Source organism: Mobula birostris, chromosome 15 (genome assembly GCF_030028105.1).
Source record: "Mobula birostris isolate sMobBir1 chromosome 15, sMobBir1.hap1, whole genome shotgun sequence".
Classification (NCBI taxonomy): Eukaryota; Metazoa; Chordata; class Chondrichthyes; order Myliobatiformes; family Myliobatidae; genus Mobula; species Mobula birostris.
In genome coordinates, this window is record NC_092384.1 from 25,828,814 (window position 1) to 25,847,700 (window position 18,887).

The window sequence follows — 18,887 nt, forward strand, 5'->3', positions numbered from 1 at the left end:
GGAGCCTGGACTAGTGACACAGAACTCTGGAACCAGAGCCTGGACAAGGACCTGGAACCTGGGTCTTGGTTGGGACTCAGAATCGGAACCTGGGTCTTGGTTGGGACTCGGAATCGGAACCTGGGTCTAGACTAGGACTCAGGACTAGGATCTTGGCAAGGACAGGACGTGGCTACAGGACAGGACGAGGTATTCCGGCACAAGGTGAGGTACCCCAGCACAGGACGAGGAATCTCCAGTACTGGGCTGGGCGAGGCACCGGAACTAGATGAGGACACGAAGCTCAGATTTGCACAGGGCTGGAACACGGCGCCTGGACTTGATCTTAGAACACAAGAACACAGAGCCTTGTTCGGGGACTGGACGGGGTACTCCAGGGCAAGACGAGGCTCTTGGACTAGGTTTGGCTCGGCTCTTGGACTTAGCTTGGTTAGGCTCTTGGGTACAGAGCCAGGACTCTTCCTTGGAGCACAGGGCCGGGACTCTTTCTAGGTCACAGGGCTGGGACCCTTTCTAGGATGCAAGACCAGGATGACTACCGAGGGAACTGCAGAGGGACTCCTGGACTGGACGAGAACACGAAGCCTTGACTTGGACAGGACTGGAACATGGCACCTGGAACTAGGAACACAGGAACACAGAACACAGATCCGGGACCCCTCCTTGGGAACAGGACTTAGGGTCAGGGCTTTACTCAGAGTCAGGACGCCTCCTTGGGAACAGGACCTAGGGCTGGGACTCTTCTTTGACACGGACACTAAACACGGGGACACAAAGAGATAGTTCCAAACTCAATGATAGATAGTTCCTTATCTTGGTGTTGTAAGGCTCCGGTCTCACTCCGGCGGTTGAACTTGACGGGGATTCAGGCGAGGCTTCAGAAGGAAGGGGAAGGGAACAGTCCAGCAGCGAATCCTTGGTTTGAGGGGTATTTGTGTGCTAAGCCAAAACGAGAATTAGGTGCCTCAATTAAGGCACCCTACAGAACAAGGGAGAAAACAGGAAAACCCGGAACAAGGGTCGATGGACCGGACCATGAACTGGAATGCAGACTTCATGGACCGGACCAAGACTATTCTAATTTGAATTGCCAAATGGATGAACAGAAATTTCTTCCAACAATGAATTGAGAATAGTGAGGCAGCCAACCCTATCCTCCCCCAGCCCTAAGGCCGATAAAGACTTCACAATCTTTATGTCATTTCTGACCCACAGTTCACTTTTTCATCCGAAGGGTCTTGTTTCTATTTGCATTTCTTTGTACAACTTCACCGCAGCCAAAGCTCGTCCGTTGTCCAAATTTCTAGCGGTTGCTCTAGTTACCTGTAACTCCTCGTCAAATTGGCTGGATTCCCTGCTGCTACTTTCTATGAACTAGTTTAGACAAATGTTTATTTCTGGCCCCCAAAACATCACTCACCCCTAAATCCTCCTCTTTTCAGCTCGACTCTGTCATTCTTGATTGTAAATACCGTCTAATCTCTGCACTTCAAATTTTTGCAACGTCAATTCATTCCGATTACACAATTTTACTGAGGTTGATAGCAACAAAATATCTTCCTGTACTCATGCGAAATTTCAGTGAAGGTCAGAGAGGCGCTGTTTACGCAGCGGAACTGTCCTTGCGGAAGGCAATTAAAAGCGATACTTCCGGTCAGCCGTTAGCTTTGCGATTAATGTTGGTTTTGAAACTTCTGAAATGCCACATTTGGAAGAAACCGAGAGCGGCAGCAGTTTAGTTCTAGGCTTGTGTGGGTTCATCGTCGCATCTTTCGCGGCGGCAGTCGTCATTCACTTCTGGAGAACTAACGCAAGTTTGAATTTAAACTACTCCATTTGTACGAAACTGCTGCTGTTATTTGTCGGTTCACGTCAGTTTTACACTTATCTACCGCAATACGCTGGGGTCGTACTTTTCGCTCAGTGTTGTTACCTGGTTTTTCGATCCATCCGTTCCAATGCAATTCTTTCTCCGCATGGGAAGGCTGTTCTAATAACAGGTAGGCAAAACTGGCATGGTTACCGGTTATTCGCGTCTCGCAGGATATTGCTGTAGACTGTCGTGTTCATTAACACCTAATTTTAGCTTTGTTAAATTAAATAACAACCTACATTTATTCATCTATTAATGCCAAATATTTCACAGACTAAAACTAACGACCTCTATCCCTGGCATAATCCCATTTCTTAGTTCCTGTTTGAATCGGACCCGCACCTTTTGTGGTTTATGATTTGTGTCACTGAGATGTGCTTTCGATTACGTGTCTGCTATCTGCGTTTGGGAAAAAATGTTTTTATTGGTACAGTACTTTATTTTTGTGCCTGATCAGAGCAGCCTGTTGCACGGATTGGTGTCTATAGTGGAGAAGACGGTAGCGTCCTGAATATCTGAAGGGAATTAATATCTAACCCGGGACCGAAGCTGACCAAGAGCAATGTAAACAAAGCAACATGACGAAGGGGTCGGGGGGGGGGGGACTAGGTGGGCAGGGTATAGATCCCAGGGAAGGCGTTGTGAAGGGTTTGTTGCGAACTCTGCAGACACCCTAGCAGTTTTCCACAGTATGTGTGCATAAATCTCAGGGGCTACGCCCTTCTGATTATTTTTTGTTTCCGCCAATGTTGCCCACATTATGCTAATGAAAATGAAAGGCATAGCGAAGCTGCAATCAAAGTTAGAAGTAATGGGTTATTTTAGTAGACTAATTCAGTATAAATCAAAAGACCCTTTCTGTTACCATACAAGTTACTTGTTAAGCAACAGTCATTATATGCCCGAAACACAGACATCCCACCTCTCCGGGAAGTTCCGGCAGTCTCCCGCATATCGATAGTGGCTCCCTGAAGCCCGGAAGTTATATACAATATTCCGGAAATGGATTTTTTGAGAGGGAGAGCGAGCGTCCTGTTTGGTCTCTCTTCGTGCTAAGAGTGGTCCCCAACCACCGGGCCGTGAGGAAACAATATGATTTGGCGATATGAGTCAGCTGCACCTTTTCTCATTCCCTGTCACCCACTGTTGAACTTGAACGCACGCGAGGTCATTACCCGCGCGTTATCCATGTCAGCGCGGGACGGAGATCAACTTCTCGAGCTTGCAAATGACGGCGGGCTGAAAAGTATGTTTGAAATAACATCTCTGCCGGCATTCTGGATCAAAGTCAAGGCTAAATATCCTGAGATAGCCACGAAAGCACTGAAAACGTTGCTTCCATTTCCGACATATCTCTGCAATGAATGCAACGAAAACTAAATTGCGGAATAGACTGGACATAAGGAACCCCGTTCCGCCTGCTGCTCAACGGAATAACATACAAATCCTGTGGCTGCCTTTAATTCCTCCTTTTCCCCAGTTTAATTCTTGAATTATTCAACTTTTATTTTCTGGATCTTGGAGGGAAATAGTGGTCATTATGTCGTATCCTTTAAGAACTGGAAAACAGCCTTTTGAACCCAGCAATGGAAAGGGAAAAACTTCGAAAGAAAAATCAGAAGACATGCCTGTCTGGGCTGAGCGTTTGGAACGTGCGTTGATGGATCTCGATAACAAAGTGGATAATAACACTTCTGAATTGAAGTCGTTCCGACAGAGTGTACAGACCATTGAGGAAAATTTCTTTCCCTCAATACTTAGCTTAAACTGTTTGGGTTAATAGTATTGTTTTGGCGCCTTTGCAGACTGTCGTTGCATTCTTTTAGCTTTTGTTTATTGATTAAGTATAAACATTTTTTTCTTTGCTGGGCTTTTTTTTATCTTAAGTTTACATATTTTCTTTGTAAGGGGGAGGGGAGAATTGGGAGAAAGAACTTTTAATCATTATTTAAACTGAGCCGCACGCGGAACCCCGTTCTTATATCTTTTTCTTAGGGATGCGTTCCGGCTCTTTTTTTCTTTCGCCGGATTTTCTTCCTTAGGGATGGTGGGATGTCTGGGGGTACTTTTGTTTCTTGGGGTTTATCGTGGGATTTTTGTTTACACATTTTTTGTATTTTTCCCTATTATGGAGTTCCGGAGCATGCGCATTTTCTATTTGGTTATGTTCATCACCGCCATCTTTGATTAGCCCGCGATGGTATGCGTGTATTGTCGGGTTCAGAATAATATCCAATGGTATTTTAAACAGATAAACGTTATTAGTTGGAATCACCCTATTAAACGAAGGAAGACATTTAAAGTTACTAATCAATTCTAGCCCGATAAATTTTTGCTCAAGAAACGCATATCAGAACGGGCGATCAAAATAGATTTTTTAAAACATGAAAGGGCCTTCAATATCATGCTACATGTCATAATAAAACAGAGTATCTATTTTTATTAAATCTAATATTTTATTTATTCAAGAAAGACATTGTTTCAGATAATAAGTGAAGATTTTTAATTATTAAAGGAACTATTTGTAATAGAAAAATTGTCTTGGTTAATCTATATGGACCTAATGTAGATGATCCTTTTTTAAAAAATGTATTTGGTTTATTACCAGACTAAAATGAATATATGCTGCTGATGGGAAGTGACTTCAACTGTTGCTTAAATCCTTTGATTGACAAAAGCTCAACCAATCAGCAGCCTCTGAGTCGTTCGGCAACACTTACTAATTCCTTTTTAGTTGATTATGATTTGATAAAATCTGGAGAAATTTACATCTTAATGACAGAGATTCTTTTTATTCACATGCTCATAATAAATATTCGAGTTCAGAAATGTGAATATGATGCTATTGCAGTATCGGATCATGCACCTTTAAGTTTAACTTTTGAGTTAAATGATGTTAGTAATGTAAACTTGCCTTGGCGCTTTCCAGAAAATTTATTACAAAGTTTGGACTTTGTTAAATTTATAGAGATTCAGATAAAAGATTTCTTTCTTTTTAATAATACGGGAGATGTTTCGAAATTGATTATATGGAATACACTCAAAGCATATTTGCGAGGTCAGATAATATCTTATTTGGCTAAACTTAAGAAACAGACAAAAATAGAATTAGATGGAACTTCCAAACTAATTAAAGATCTAGATAATACTTATGCAGTTTATTTTCATGTTGATCTATTTAAACAAAGGGTTGAACTTCAATCTCAATATAATTTACTGTTAACTTATCTGATTGAAAGAAATTTGGTTAAATTAAAAAGTCAATTTTATATGTCTGGAGATAACAGTAACAAGCTATTAGCATCTCAACTTAAAGCAGTTAGAGCTAAAAGACAAATTTTAAAAATTTGTAAGAGAGATGGTAGTTTAGCTTGTAGTTATGAAGATATTAATAAAACTTTTCAGGACTATTACAGTGAACCTTATAAATCTCAGTTTCCAGCTGACCCTTCTAATAAGTATGCCTTTTTACAAAAGATTGATTTTCCTAGAGTATCTGTTGAAGATCAGCAAATTCTTGATGTGCCTTTTACTGAAAGAGAAATTCAGAAAGCTATTCTTTCAATGCAATCTGGTAAAGCTCCTGGACTGGATGGTTTTACTGTAGGATTTTATAAAAAATTTGAACATTTGCTTACTCCTTATATGTTAGAAATGCTTAAAGATTCTTTTATGTCAGGAGAGTTACCTTCCACATTTTATGAAGCTTCTATTTCCTTAATCCTTAAGAAAGATAAAGATCCTACTGATTGTGCTTGATATAGACCTATTTCATTATTAAATGTGGATGCCAAAATTCTTTCAAAAATAATGGCTAATCGGATGGAGAATATACTAGCAAAAATGATCTCTCAAGATCAAACGGGTTTTATAAAAGGCCGTTATTCTTTTTCTAACACGCGGAGATTGTTAAATATTATGTACTCATCCCTCTCTAAGACTCCCCAATGTGTTGTTTCTCCAGATGCTGAAGAGGCATTTGGTAGAGTTGAATGGAAAGATCTATTTAAAGTTTTAGAGAAATTTGGTTTTGGTACTAATTTTAATAAATGGATTAGATTGATATATAAAACCCCTATTGCCACTGTTATCACTAATAACTGCAGATCCCCCTTTTTCCAACTTTCTCGGGGTACGAGACAAGGATGTCCATTAAGTCCTCTGTTATTTAACTTGATGTTGGAACCCTTGGCTATTGCACTTCGTGAAGCTAAAAATATTCAAGGAATTTCTATAAATGGGACTATTCATAAGATCTCCCTTTATGCAGATGATCTTTTGGTTTATATTTCGAATCCTGATAAATATATTCCTAGCTTATTGAAATTATTAAATGAATTTGGATTGTTTTCAGGATATAAATTAAACCTGCATAAAAGTGAATTATTTCCTTTAAATGATTCCGCTTCTATATATAACATTCCTTTAAAAGTTATAGATTCTTTTAAATATTTAGGTATTACCATTACTAAAGAATATGGAGACCTTTATAGAACTAATTTAGTTCCCTTAGTGGATTTTATGAAGCAATTTTTTTTCTAGATGGAATCCACTTACACTTTCCTTAGTAGGTCGAAGTCATGCAGTTAAAATGATGATTTTACCAAAATTTTTATATATATTTCAAAACATTCCTATTTTTCTAACTAAGAAGTTTTTTGATCAAGTTGACTATTATTTCATCTTTTGTTTGGAATAATAAAAGACCAAGAATTGGAAAATGTCATTTACAAAAATTAAAAAGGGATGGAGGTCTTACTTCGCCTAATTTAAGAATGTATTATTGGGCGGTTAATATACGTTATGTGTGTTCTTGGTTGTATTGGACCGATAAAGAGGAATGACCATCTTGGGTTGACTTGGAATTGAAAACTGTGTAACAGTTTCATTTAGCTTCATTATTAGGAGCTCCTTTACCTGTACAATTAGCCAAAATTTCTATTCGAAATATAAATCCTATGATTAATCAATCACTATGAATTTGGTATCAGTTTCATAAGTTTTATAATCTTAAAAAAATTAACCTTCATAGTTTAATTTATCAAAACTATTTATTTAAACCTTCACTTAATGATCCTACCTTTTCTCTTTGGAGGAATAAAGGAATTTTTTCCTTTATGGACTTGTTTCAAGAAGGTTGATTGATGTCCTTTGAGAAATTAGTAACTAAATACGCTCTCTCATATTCACATTTTTTGCAATATCTTCAGGTCAGACATTTTTTACAAAAATATTTAAGTAATTTTCCATATATACAAGATTCTGACCTGTTAGACATTATTTTAAAAATGAACCCTTTAGTGAAAGGCTTTATTGGGAAAGTTTATAATTTACTGTTACAACAGAACGGTTATCCTTTACCTAAGATCAAGCAAGATTGGGAAAGAGAGCTTAATATGACCTTGATAACAGAGGATTGGTTGCGAATTTTGAGGCTGGTTAACTCTTCAATTTGTGCCAGTCATTCTCTAATTCAATTTAAAATTGTACATCGTTATTATTTGACGAAGGAGAGATTGTTTAAAATTTTTCCTAATGTAAATAATCAGTGTGATAGATGCAAAACTGAGATAACTATATTGACACATATGTTTTGGTGTTCTGTATTGAAACAATTCTGGAAATCTATTTTTTCTATAATCTCTAAAGTTTTAAGAATCAATTTACAACCTTATAAATTGACGGTTTTGTTTGGCATAATTCCTCAACATATTCACGGTATTTCTATATCTGACCAATATGTAATTGCATTTGTCACATTATTGGCTAGAAGGGCTATTTTATTAAAATGGAAAGATGCCTCTGCTCCCACTTTGATACAATGGTTCTCTCAGGTGATGTTATGTCTTAGTTTGGAAAAAATTAGAAGTCGAACTTTTGATCCTAAATTTGACTTTGAGAGAAGGTGGGGGTTCTATTGCCCGTTATCATCATTTGACTTGAGTTAATTAAGATGGTCCTTTTCTGATGCTTGGTTATATGAATTTGGTTGGCGGTTTGATGTCTTTTTTTATGGAAGCTTATATGGCGCATCGCTCCGGGTTTGTGCTCCAAATGGGTTTTTTTCCCCCCTTTTTTTAGTTATTCAGGTTTTTTCTCTGTTTTAGTTAATAGGGGGTTCTTTTTTTTTCTTTCCTTTTTTCCATGAAAAAAAGCTTTAATACTTTGTTTTTGATTATTATTGATATACTGTTTAGCCTGGTTGATAGTTTAACTTTTACTCTACATATGGATATGTTATCTTGATTATTTTGATGTATTTTTTTCTGTTGTTGATTTTCAATAATAATTAATAAAAAGATTTAAAAAGAAATAAAGACATAAGGAACCCGCTTCGAGTACCGCTGTCTCCCATCACCCCTCTATGGCACCGTCTTGTTGCAGGGAAACAAGCCCAGGGCTCCCACTGATTCAGTGATATTGGTGTGTTACAATGATTTTATATGTTCAGATGAGGAAAATATGCGCTGTGTGTTTAATATCCAAATATTATGATGCTATTGATTTATCACTATATTCATGCGAAGAAAATACGCGCTGTGTTTAATATTAAATTTGTTGGATAAACCCTTTTAGAAATGAAATTGAGTGTATTAACCACTTATAAGTGACTTATAGTTGACTTACCACCTATATTACAGTCGTGATTAACACCTCCCCCCCAGTCGGCCGGTTTGCGGTGCAAAAAATGTTGGGGACCCCTGCTAAGTAGACCTATCAGTTTTCTCTTGGGCGGGCTTTACAGTTGCCCTCAAAAATAATGACAGTGTTGCTCGCTGCACCATTTGCAACGGTGACTTTTCTATTGTCCATTTTGGGTTAAAATGTAAAAGACACGTTGAGGTGAGTTTAACAGGTGTCATTCGTTCATTAGCATAGCTAACGTTATTTAAACTAGCTGGCTGGCTGCTAAGGAGCTACTCTATTGATGTCCTACGTGATGAGGCCAAACTCCCTGTAGACTTAAAGTTGTAATAGAATAAACATGATAATATAAGTACAAATTTTAATGTCACATTTTCTGCATATACCCAACTTCCCAATTTGGTTTACAGATTTAGACAAAATCACTAAACAAACTATTACATACACCCTTGGAGGTCGACCGGGGTTGGGGGAGGGATATGGGGTTGCTGGGGGGGGGGCGCGGGAGTGCTACCTCCCTGAAATGAGTTTTTGCAGGGTGGGATGTCTGGGAATGTGCTCAGTCCAGTGAAACAGCCTTCAAATTAGTCCCCTCCTTCTGTTTTGATTGTTATTATGCTCCAGTAAAGTTGCCTTTTAATGTGTTCATTCCATTTCCTTCTTCCAAGTTACTATTGCAAAGGTTCCTTTGCTTCTTTCAGCAAGTGCTTTGTACTGTAGCTAATACAAAGGCTCGCAGTCTTGGCCAAATGGCTTCCCTGGGGACCGTCATAAGGGTGACAGATAGAAAAACAGGAAACTGCAGTCACAGGAGTTCCTGAATAGGCCAAGATCAGTTTATTGTTTTAAAGAAATATTACTAAATTATATAAATAAAAACAGAAATGGACATATGTAATTTTATTAGAACCCTAAATGAAATTAATGTAAAAATATACTAGATGATGCAAATGAGGCCAGAAAGCAGCTTAGAGTGGGTGTTTGTGTGTGGGGGGGGGTAGGTGAGGCATAACAATTCTTACCTCTGCTCCTGCTTGACCACACACAAACCACCGTCCCCACCCTGCAGGGCCCCACTCCACTTCCGCCCCCACCCCCAAATCACAAACTGCAGATTTGGCAAGGCTCTCTGCAGCAAGACCAGCCAGCGAATATGTAGCAGGAGGCTGGTTCTGTTTGTCTTCCACTGGTCCACGTGTGTTATAATCATTATAAACTGTGAGGCTGTAGCGGTGTGCTACACAGCGCTAGAATAACGACACGTAGCCGGTGAGTTGGAGTTGCAATAAAAGAGATTTATTCAAACTCCGCGGCCTCCTTTAAAGCCTTCCCGTTTCCGCCCTCCCTGGGGTGGGACTACTGTGGGGAATGCATATTCCCAGACCCTTTTCGCGCGCGGGATTTTCCCCTGCTGGTGAAGATGGCCTGGCGCCCTTTTTGGGGTCGGCCCTCTGCTGGCGCGCACCGTTTTGTGAGCCGGTTCGAGTGTGCTGGAAAGTGGGTCGCCACAACATGAAGGCTGAGTTACTGCAGTGGGGTCATCTACCAGAAACGGTTAATCTGCAGAGAGGAGAGAACTCCTGGAGTTTCTGTCGGCCTTTTGGCTAAGATCAAGTGTAGTATCTGTTCTTATCAGACCAGAAGGCGGAGGAGGAGAGTTCGCGCTGACGCAGGGGTGGATCCTAATGCTGATTGGCCTCCAATCTAACACCCCATACCAGCGACGACAGCAGTGAGGAAGAAGATGGCAGCAGCGAGCAGTACATCAGCTCGAGGCCAGGGTATCAAGAACACTGTCAGGCTGACAGTGCGAGACCGGAACGGGGGCACCGGCTTCACCCGAGAGACCTTCATCCGGAAGGTCTTGCTGGATTGCTGCGGATTTACGCCCGATGACATCTACTGCGCCCAGGACTTCGCAGGTTTCTTCGATGTCACTTCCCGGCAGGCTGCAGGGTGGCAGAAGCTGTACCAGCAGCTTCAGCTGAAGGGGACAGAGGCGCCGCTGTCGCTGCTGAAAGCACAGCCCCTCTTTGCAACGGCTACGCAACAGGAAAGGACAATCACGGTGCACATGTTCAACCCGCACGTGCCAGTGGTAGATGTCCTTACGTTCCTCGCTCGGTATGTGGAGAGCGTAGGAACACCAGCAGACGTGAAGGACGGGCTGGGAATCTGGACCAGCAAACGGCAGGTGAAGGTGAAGCTGAGGTTGGATTCCAACGGCGGCATCATCCACCCCCCCTCCGTCTTCGCCATCGGAGGGAACCGAGGGTACATGGTGTACGCGGGACAACCCAGGGTGTGCCGAAACTGCGGCAAGGAAGGGCACATCGCAGCCCAGTGCAGGGTGGTGATGTGCAAGAACTGTAAAATCGAAGGCCACCTGACCAAAGACTGCACGCAGGCCAAGGCCTGCAACCTCTGCGGACAGGCTGGCCACCTGTACAGAGCCTGCCCGAGGCGTGGGGGCACCTACGCACAGGCGACCAGGGGAGGTGCTGGCCCTGAAAGGGCCCAGGCAGATGCGGACGTACCCGCCAGCGCTGCAGATGAGGCACCCGACAGGACGGATGACGAGACCAGGGAGGAAGGTGCAAGCACCCCAAGACCTGCCACCCCACTGCAGACCCTCCAGGACCAGGCAAACGACGAGCAGGAGTCCATGGAGGAGGGGAGAGCTGAGGGGGAAACCGAATGGAAGGTCGTGAAACGAAAAAAGACCCAAAAGGCGGCAGCCAAGCGACAGAAGGCGGAGCAACGCCAGAAAAGGGCAGGGAACCACACAGCCCCTGGTACCCTGTCCTCTTCAGAGGAGGAAGGAGTTGGGGGAGGCCAGCAGCCCCGGCGGAAGAAGCGGCTGGCAGAACAGGTGGAGAGGAGGAGAGAGAGGGGAGAAAGTCTGCTGGCCACCCCCCAAGTACAGGAGGCGGAGAGCAGCAGACGCACAGAGCTCCGGGAATCCGGGAGCAGAGCCACGGCTGGCACCCAGCAGCCGGAAGGGGAAGCAGCCCAGGAAGTCAGCAACCCCCCGGGCCCAGACCCAGAACCAAAACGGCCACACACGGAGGAGTACTACCAGCAGTACCTGAGCCCACAGGAGGTGGAAAACTTCACAAAGGCGGTGGGAATGAAGGCTCAGGATGGCAAGGGTGAGGACGGAGAGCAGCCAAAATAAAAGACTTACAACGATGGCAGACCTTAAATTGGCGTGCTTGAATGTGCGAAGTTTGAAGAGTACTGGGCGATGCGTCAGCACGCTCCAGTACCTGGACACTGTAAAGGCCGATGTGACCTTCCTCCAGGAGTGTGGACTACCACATCTCCGTAACTACCGGAGGTGGTCACGGTGGTGGAAAAAAGGTTTGTCGGTGTGGTCGGGGGGCAACGATTGTCGCGCTTCCGGCCTGGGGATTCTGCTGTGGGGAGGCAACTTCTCAATCACCCAAGTTAAAGAGGTGGTTGCGGGGCGCCTCCTGGTAGCAGATGTCAAATACCGGGGCACTCCGCTCCGGCTGATCAACGTGTACGCCTCCCCCGTGCGGAGCGAGCGGCTGGCCGTCTTCGAGCAGCTCCCACAGCTGCTGGTGACGACCCAGCCGGTCGTTCTGGCCGGAGACTTCAATTGCACCATTGATGCGGCTGGAGGACCCGGCAGTGCCGACGGCAGGCTAGACAGTACCTCCAGACTCCTGAGGGAAATGGTGAAGACAGCCAAGCTGCGCGACGCCTTTGGCACCCCCACAGGTGGAGCACAGCCGCAAGCCACCTGGACACGATCGGACGGCTCAGCCCGCTCCCGGATCGACTTCCTCTTCCTGTCTGAGTCCCTCACGGTCAGGTCCACCGACGTCACGCCGGTCTTCTTCTCTGACCACTGCCTTCTGAGAGCCACCTGTCGCTTACGGGAGGACCAGAAGGCAGGCAGGGGGACGTGGAAGCTGAACGTAAAGCTGCTGACCCCAGAGAACATCGAGGAACTAGAGAGGGAGTACACAGGTTGGAGAACCTTGAAAGCCTTCTTTGATTCCCCGGTTCACTGGTGGGAAGCCACCAAGGAGAACATTAAGAGGTTCTTCATCCGCAAGGGTATTCAGAAGGCAAGGCAGGAGCAGAGGGAACTGCGTAAACTCCAGACAGAGTTGCAGCAACTTCTCCTTCTGCAGTCGAAGGGGGTGGATGTCAGGGAGGAACTGCGAGAGGTGAAGGGCCGGCAAGCCCAGCACCTCGCCGCTGAATCCTCCAAGATCATCTTCCGATCAAGGGTCCAAACCGTGGAGCAGGACGAGACGTGCTCACGCTTCTTCTTCCAAAAGGTGCACAGGGGGAGCTCTGTGATCCACAACCTTAAGGAAGAGGACGGCTCAGTCGCGTCCTCGCAGACCGACATACTGAGGATCTGCAAGTCCTTCTATGCCGGGCTGTACGAGGAAAAGGCCACAGAATCCACAGCCTCCCGCAACTTCCTGTCGTCTATCACGCAGGTCTTAGACGACGGCAAGCGGGAGAGTCTGGATCAGCCACTGACCCTGGACGAGCTGACGGGCTCCATCCGTTCCTTCGGGTCGGGTAAGACTCCCGGAAGCGACGGCTTACCGGCTGAGTTGTACTCGGCTCTGTGGAACTGGATGGGCCCAGACCTGCTGGAAGTGTACAACGCTATGCTTCTGGCCGGCAGTATATCTGAGTCCATGAGGAAGGGCATCATCACCCTCATCGACAAGCAGAAGGGGGAAAGGGAGGACATTAGGAATTGGAGACCCATCTCTCTCCTGAATGTGGACTACAAGATCCTGTCCAAGGCTATCGCCAACAGGGTCAAGTCTGCTCTGGGACAGGTGATCCACCCGGACCAAACCTGTGCTGTACCGGGCAGGAAGATCTCAGACAGCCTCGCGCTGCTGAGGGACACCATCGCCTACGTGCAGGACAGGGGGGTGGACGCCTGCCTGGTCAGCTTGGACCAGGAGAAAGCCTTCGACAGGATATCGCACACGTACATGGCGGACGTGCTCTCCAAAATGGGATTTGGGGAGGGAATCCGGAATTGGATCAGACTGCTCTACACAGACATCCGTAGTGCAGTCCAGGTCAACGGGTGGGAAACAGACAGCTTCCCCATCAGGTCTGGAGTCAGGCAGGGCTGCCCCCTCTCCCCTGTCTTGTTTGTCTGCTGCATAGAACCCTTTGTGGAAGCCATCAGGAGGGATGAGGGCATAAGAGGGGTGACGCTGCCAGGCAGTGGAGGGACCCAAGTGAAAACCTCCCTGTACATGGACGACGTCACCGTCTTCTGCTCTGATCCGAGGTCAGTTCGCAGGTTGATTGGCACCTGCGAACAGTTCGAGCTAGCGTCGGGGGCCAGGGTCAACCGCACAAAGAGCGAAGCCATGCTCTTTGGCAACTGGCCCGACCGATCCAGCGTCCCCTTCACCATCAGGTCCGACCACGTGAAGGTGTTGGGGATCTGGTTCGGAGGGGCTGAGGCGTGCAACAAGAACTGGCAGGAGCGGACTGCCAAGGTGAAACAGAAATTGGGACTGTGGGGAGGGCGCTCCCTGTCGATAACGGGCAAGAACCTGGTCATCAGGTGTGAGGTGCTTTCAGGGCTGCTGTACTTGGCGCAGGTCTGGCCCGTCCCCCGCTCCTACAGCTCGGAAATCACCCGAGCTGTCTTCAGATTCGTCTGGGGATCCAAGATGGAGCGGGTGAGACGAACCGCCATGCACAAGTCCCTGGACAACGGGGGCAAGAACGTCCCCAATGTCGCCCTCACCCTGATGGCCAGCTTCGTATGTGGCTGCATCAGGTTGTGTGTAGAACCCAGGTATGTGGGCACCAAGTACCACTATGTGCCCAGGTTCTACTTGTCGCCCTGGCTGCGAAGGATGGGTCTGGCCCCACTCCCGCGCAACGCCCCAGTCAGCTGGTCGTTGCCGGCATACCTATCCCACGTAGCAAAGTTCTTCCAGGAGAACGCCTTTGACCACAAGGCCATCAGGCAGTGGTCAGCACGAAGTGTCCTGCAGGAACTGCAGGAGAAGGACGTGATGGACACAGTGGGGTGGTTCCCTGAGCAGACTGTCCAGTTCATCTGGCAAAATGCCTCATCGCCAGATCTCACCAACAGGCACCAAGACCTCGCCTGGCTGGCGGTGAGAGGGGCCCTCCCAGTCAGAGCCCTCCTGTACGCCCGGAACGTCGTCTCCGCACCCCACTGCCCACGGGAGGACTGCAGTGAGGAGGAGTCTGTGACCCACCTCTTTGCACACTGCCAGTTCGCAAAGAGGGTGTGGAGGAGGATGGACGGGCTAGTGTCACGTTTCATCCCCAGCAGCTGCGTGACAGAGGACTCTCTGATCTACGGGCTGTTCCCGGGGACGCACACGGAGACCAACATCCGGTGCTGCTGGCAGATCATCAACTCGGTGAAAGACGCTCTTTGGTCAGCCCGAAACTTGGTGATCTACCTGCACATGGAGATGTCCGTGGGAGAATGCTGCCGACTGGCACACTCTCGGCTGCAGGAGTACGTGCTGAGGGACGCACTGAAACTTGGTGCAGCCACCGCAAGGGCCCGGTGGGGAAGGACCACAGTATAGGTTTCTCCACCCGTGGGAGTGGGAGGGGTCGGTGGGCGGGGAGTATACCCCTCAACAATGAGATGCTAAGCTGAACTACTGGAGTGCCACGTGGGTGGCTATAAACACGGGTATTTTACTGAGTATAATGGAAACGTATGTAAAGGATGAAAAGTTATTGAATGGTTTACTGTATATATTTATTTTTGAATAAAGTATATTTTGAAATAAAAAAAAATTTCAACTAGTTGCACGACTGCAAGTTAAGAGGTTTGCTCTGCAAATCGATGAAAGCACATTATGTGATAATAAGGCCCTTCTGATGACTTACTGTATGTTAGGTATTTGAATGATGGTCAGGTCAGTAAGGAAATGCTTTTTGCCCGAAACTTTAAGATTGATACTAAAGGGGAAACTATTTTTGAAGAAGTCAAGAGCTATTTCTTAGAAAGCAATATTCCGCTGCAAAATATAATGGCTTGTGCAATTGATGGTGCTGCTTCAATGGTAGGAAGATACCGAGGATTCATCGCTTATTTAAAAAATATTGTGCCTGATGTTTTTTTGCATACACTGTGTCATCCACCGTCATCATTTGATTGCAAAAAAATTGGGAGGCATTTGAATGACACCTTTGCTGTGGTACTAATGGCTGTGAACATCATCAAAGCAAATACATTTCAAGATCGTCTTTTTTGCCAACTTTGTGAGGACAATGAAGGGGAATTTGAATGGCTACTTGTGCATATGGTTATCAAAAGGTAATTGTTATTGGCACTTTGTTGCAATTTGGGATAGTATTGTAGGATTTCTAAGTGATGAGCAGCTTGCAGAACAAATTGCCAATGCCGAGTCTGACAGATTTTACCTGTCAGATATATTTGAAAAACTGAATTTAATAAACAAACAGTTACAAGTAAAAAGACTTCCGTCACATATCATGCAAAGAGGCTATTCTGCTCTCCTGCTTTTCCCTGTTTTCATGCTTTTTTTTTGCCAATTGTTTTAGTTTTGTTTTCTTCTGGTTAATGGTCTTTTCATTTCTTGAATATAATATTTTCAATTTTGCTACTTTAAAATTCTTAAAGGATTTCTCTGCTTTATGGAGAATAACCTCTGTATCTCCAGTCTTTCCACGTTACTGAACAATTTAATCATATAAAACATTCATGCAAATCTTCTCCCCATCTTGTATATTTCTTAAATGATAGTGTCTAGAAATAGCTGTAATACTCTAGCTGTGACTGTAGTACTCATGTTGGGGCCTAATCAGTAAATTATAATGATTTACCATAGTTTCCTTTTGTTCTGTATACCATGAGCTTTAAAGGGTCTTAAACCCTTAAGGATTTTAATAGAGTAACATTGTAAGATCTTTAACATAGCAACACTGCAAATATTATATTAAGCAGCGGAAAGGCCAATAACCAGAAGAAAAAAATAAGATCTTATTTATTGAAGTTAGTTGTCTTGCTGTGTCCTCCTCTTCATCAGTGTGATCAAGTGTGAACTTTGGGACTGCTTTGCTGGGCATCTGTGCTCAGTGCACTGGGACTTTCTGATGCTTCAGGTTGCTCACCATGTTAACTCCCCTCCCTGTTCCTACACTGACCTGTCTCTTCCATTGTTGGGGTGAGGTTAGATGCAGACCAGGTGAACAGTGCCTCAAATTCCACATGGTCGTGTACAACCTGACAAATCCTCCGCTTTCAGGCGACCTGCACCTGCTCTGTCCTTTTTCTCTCTTCTCCTGATCTGTGCAGTTCCTCCTCCATCCCCACTCTTCTCACTAACCCCCACCACCCTGTCCCTTTCCCCTCCTCCATCCTCTCCATGTGTCCATCACATACGCACTCTTCTTGCAGTTGGCCCCTCCGTCTCCTCGTTTAAGGTTCCACCTTCTTGTTACCTCCACCTAAGATGTCCCGGCCTCTGTTGTCATTTCCATCTTCCCTCCTACGTAGAAACATAGAAAACCTACAGCACAATACAGGCCCTTTGGCCCACAAAGTTGTGCCAAACATTAGAAATTACTAGGCTTACCTATAGTCCTCTATTTTTCTAAGCTCCATGTACCTATCCAAAAGTCTCTTAAAAGATCCTATCGTATCCACCTCCACCACCGTTGCCACAAGCCCATTCCACGCACTCACCACTCTCTGCATAAAAGACTTACCCCTGACATCTCCTCTGTACCCACTCCCCAGCACCTTAAACCTGAGTCTTTTGGCAAATATTTCAGCCCTGGGAAAAAACCTCTGACTATCCACACGATCAATGCCTCTCATCATCTTATACACCTCTATCAGTTCACTTCTCATCCTCTGTCACTCCAAGGAGAAAAGGCCGAGTTCACTCAACCCATTTTCATAAGGCATGCTCCCCAATCCAGGCAACATCCTTGTAAATCTCCTCTGCACCCTTTCAATGGCTTCCACATCCTTCCTGTAGTGAGGTGACCAGAACTGAGCACAGTACTCCAAGTGGAGTTTGACTAGGGTCCTATATAGCTGCAACATTACCTCTTGGCTCCTAAATTCAATTCCACGATTAATAAAGGCCAATACATCATATGACTTCTTAACTACAGAGTCAACCTGCACAGCTGCTTTGAACGTCCTATGGACTTGGACCCCAAGATCCCTCTGATCCCCCACACTGCCAAGAGTCTTACCAGTGATATGATATTCTGCCATCATATTTGACCGACCAAAATGAACGACTTCACACTTATCTGGGTTGAACTCCATCTGCCACTTCTCAGCCCAATTTTGCATCCTATCAATGTCTTGCTGTAACCTCTGACAGCCCTCCACACTATCCACAACACCTCCAACCTTTGTGTCATCAGCAAACTTACTAACCCATCTCTCCACTTTCTTATCCAGGTCATTTATAAAAATCAAGGGTGTCAGAACAGATCCTTGAGGCACACCACCGGTCACCGTCCTCCATGCAGAATATAACCCGTCTACAACCACTCTATGCCTTCTGTGGGCAAGCCAGTTCTGGATCCACACAGCAATGTCCCTTGGATCCCATGCCTCCTTATATTTTCAGTAAGCCTTGCATGGGGTACCTTATCAAATGCCTTGCTACAATCCATACACACTACATCTACCACTCTTCCTTCATCAATGTGTTTAGTCACATCCTCAAAAAATTCAGTCAGGCTGGTAAGGCACTATCTGCCCTTGACAAAGCCATGCTGACTATTCCTAATCATATTATACCTCTCCAAATGTTAAATATTAAATGATTTTGGAAAATTTTCAGGATATAAAGTTAACTTAAATAAAAGTGAATTGTTCCCATTAAATGCTCCTGTTTTTATATATAACAATATTCCATTTAGAATTGTGAATTCTTTTAAGTATTTAGATATTATCATTACTAAAAAATATAAAGATCTTTATAAAGCTAATGTAGTTCCTTTAATGGACTCTATGAAACAATTATTTTCTAGATGGAACCCACTTACACTTCCTTTAATAGGTCGTATTCATGCCATGAAAATGATGATTTTACCTAGATTTTTATATATTTTTCAACATATACCTATCTTTTTAACTAAAAATGTTTTTGATCAAGCTGATTCTATTATTTCGTCCTTTATTTGGAATAATAAAAAAAACAAAAATTAGTAAATATCATTTTCTAAAATCTAAAAAAGATGGTGGACTTGCACTACCTAATTTAAGATTGTATTATTGGGCTGTTAATATTCGACAATTATGTTTTTGGCTATATTGGCTCAACAAGAGCCAAAACCCAGCTTGGATTGATTT

General features: G+C 44.6%; 2 protein-coding genes and 1 pseudogene across 4 annotated transcripts in view; 2 read left to right on the forward strand and 1 right to left on the reverse strand.

Moving 5' to 3' along the window:
* Positions 1-1,599, reverse strand: part of LOC140210492 (palmitoyltransferase ZDHHC1-like) — a 67,089-nt gene extending 65,490 nt beyond the window's left edge. For both annotated transcript variants that reach the window (XM_072279484.1, XM_072279485.1), the window contains exon 1: positions 1,421-1,599. The gene's annotated coding sequence lies outside the window, so the exon portion shown is untranslated. The remainder of the gene's footprint in view (positions 1-1,420) is intronic.
* The window catches only part of LOC140210491 (11-beta-hydroxysteroid dehydrogenase type 2-like), a 75,115-nt gene continuing 57,801 nt past the window's right edge, over positions 1,574-18,887 (forward strand). The window contains exon 1 of one of the 2 annotated variants that reach the window (XM_072279483.1): positions 1,574-2,000. In XM_072279483.1, the coding sequence (XP_072135584.1) occupies positions 1,700-2,000 (301 nt within the window). In that variant the 5' untranslated portion in view covers positions 1,574-1,699. The remainder of the gene's footprint in view (positions 2,001-18,887) is intronic. The other variant, XM_072279482.1, reaches the window with a different exon arrangement.
* On the forward strand, positions 10,101-10,234 carry LOC140210795 (U2 spliceosomal RNA; annotated as a pseudogene).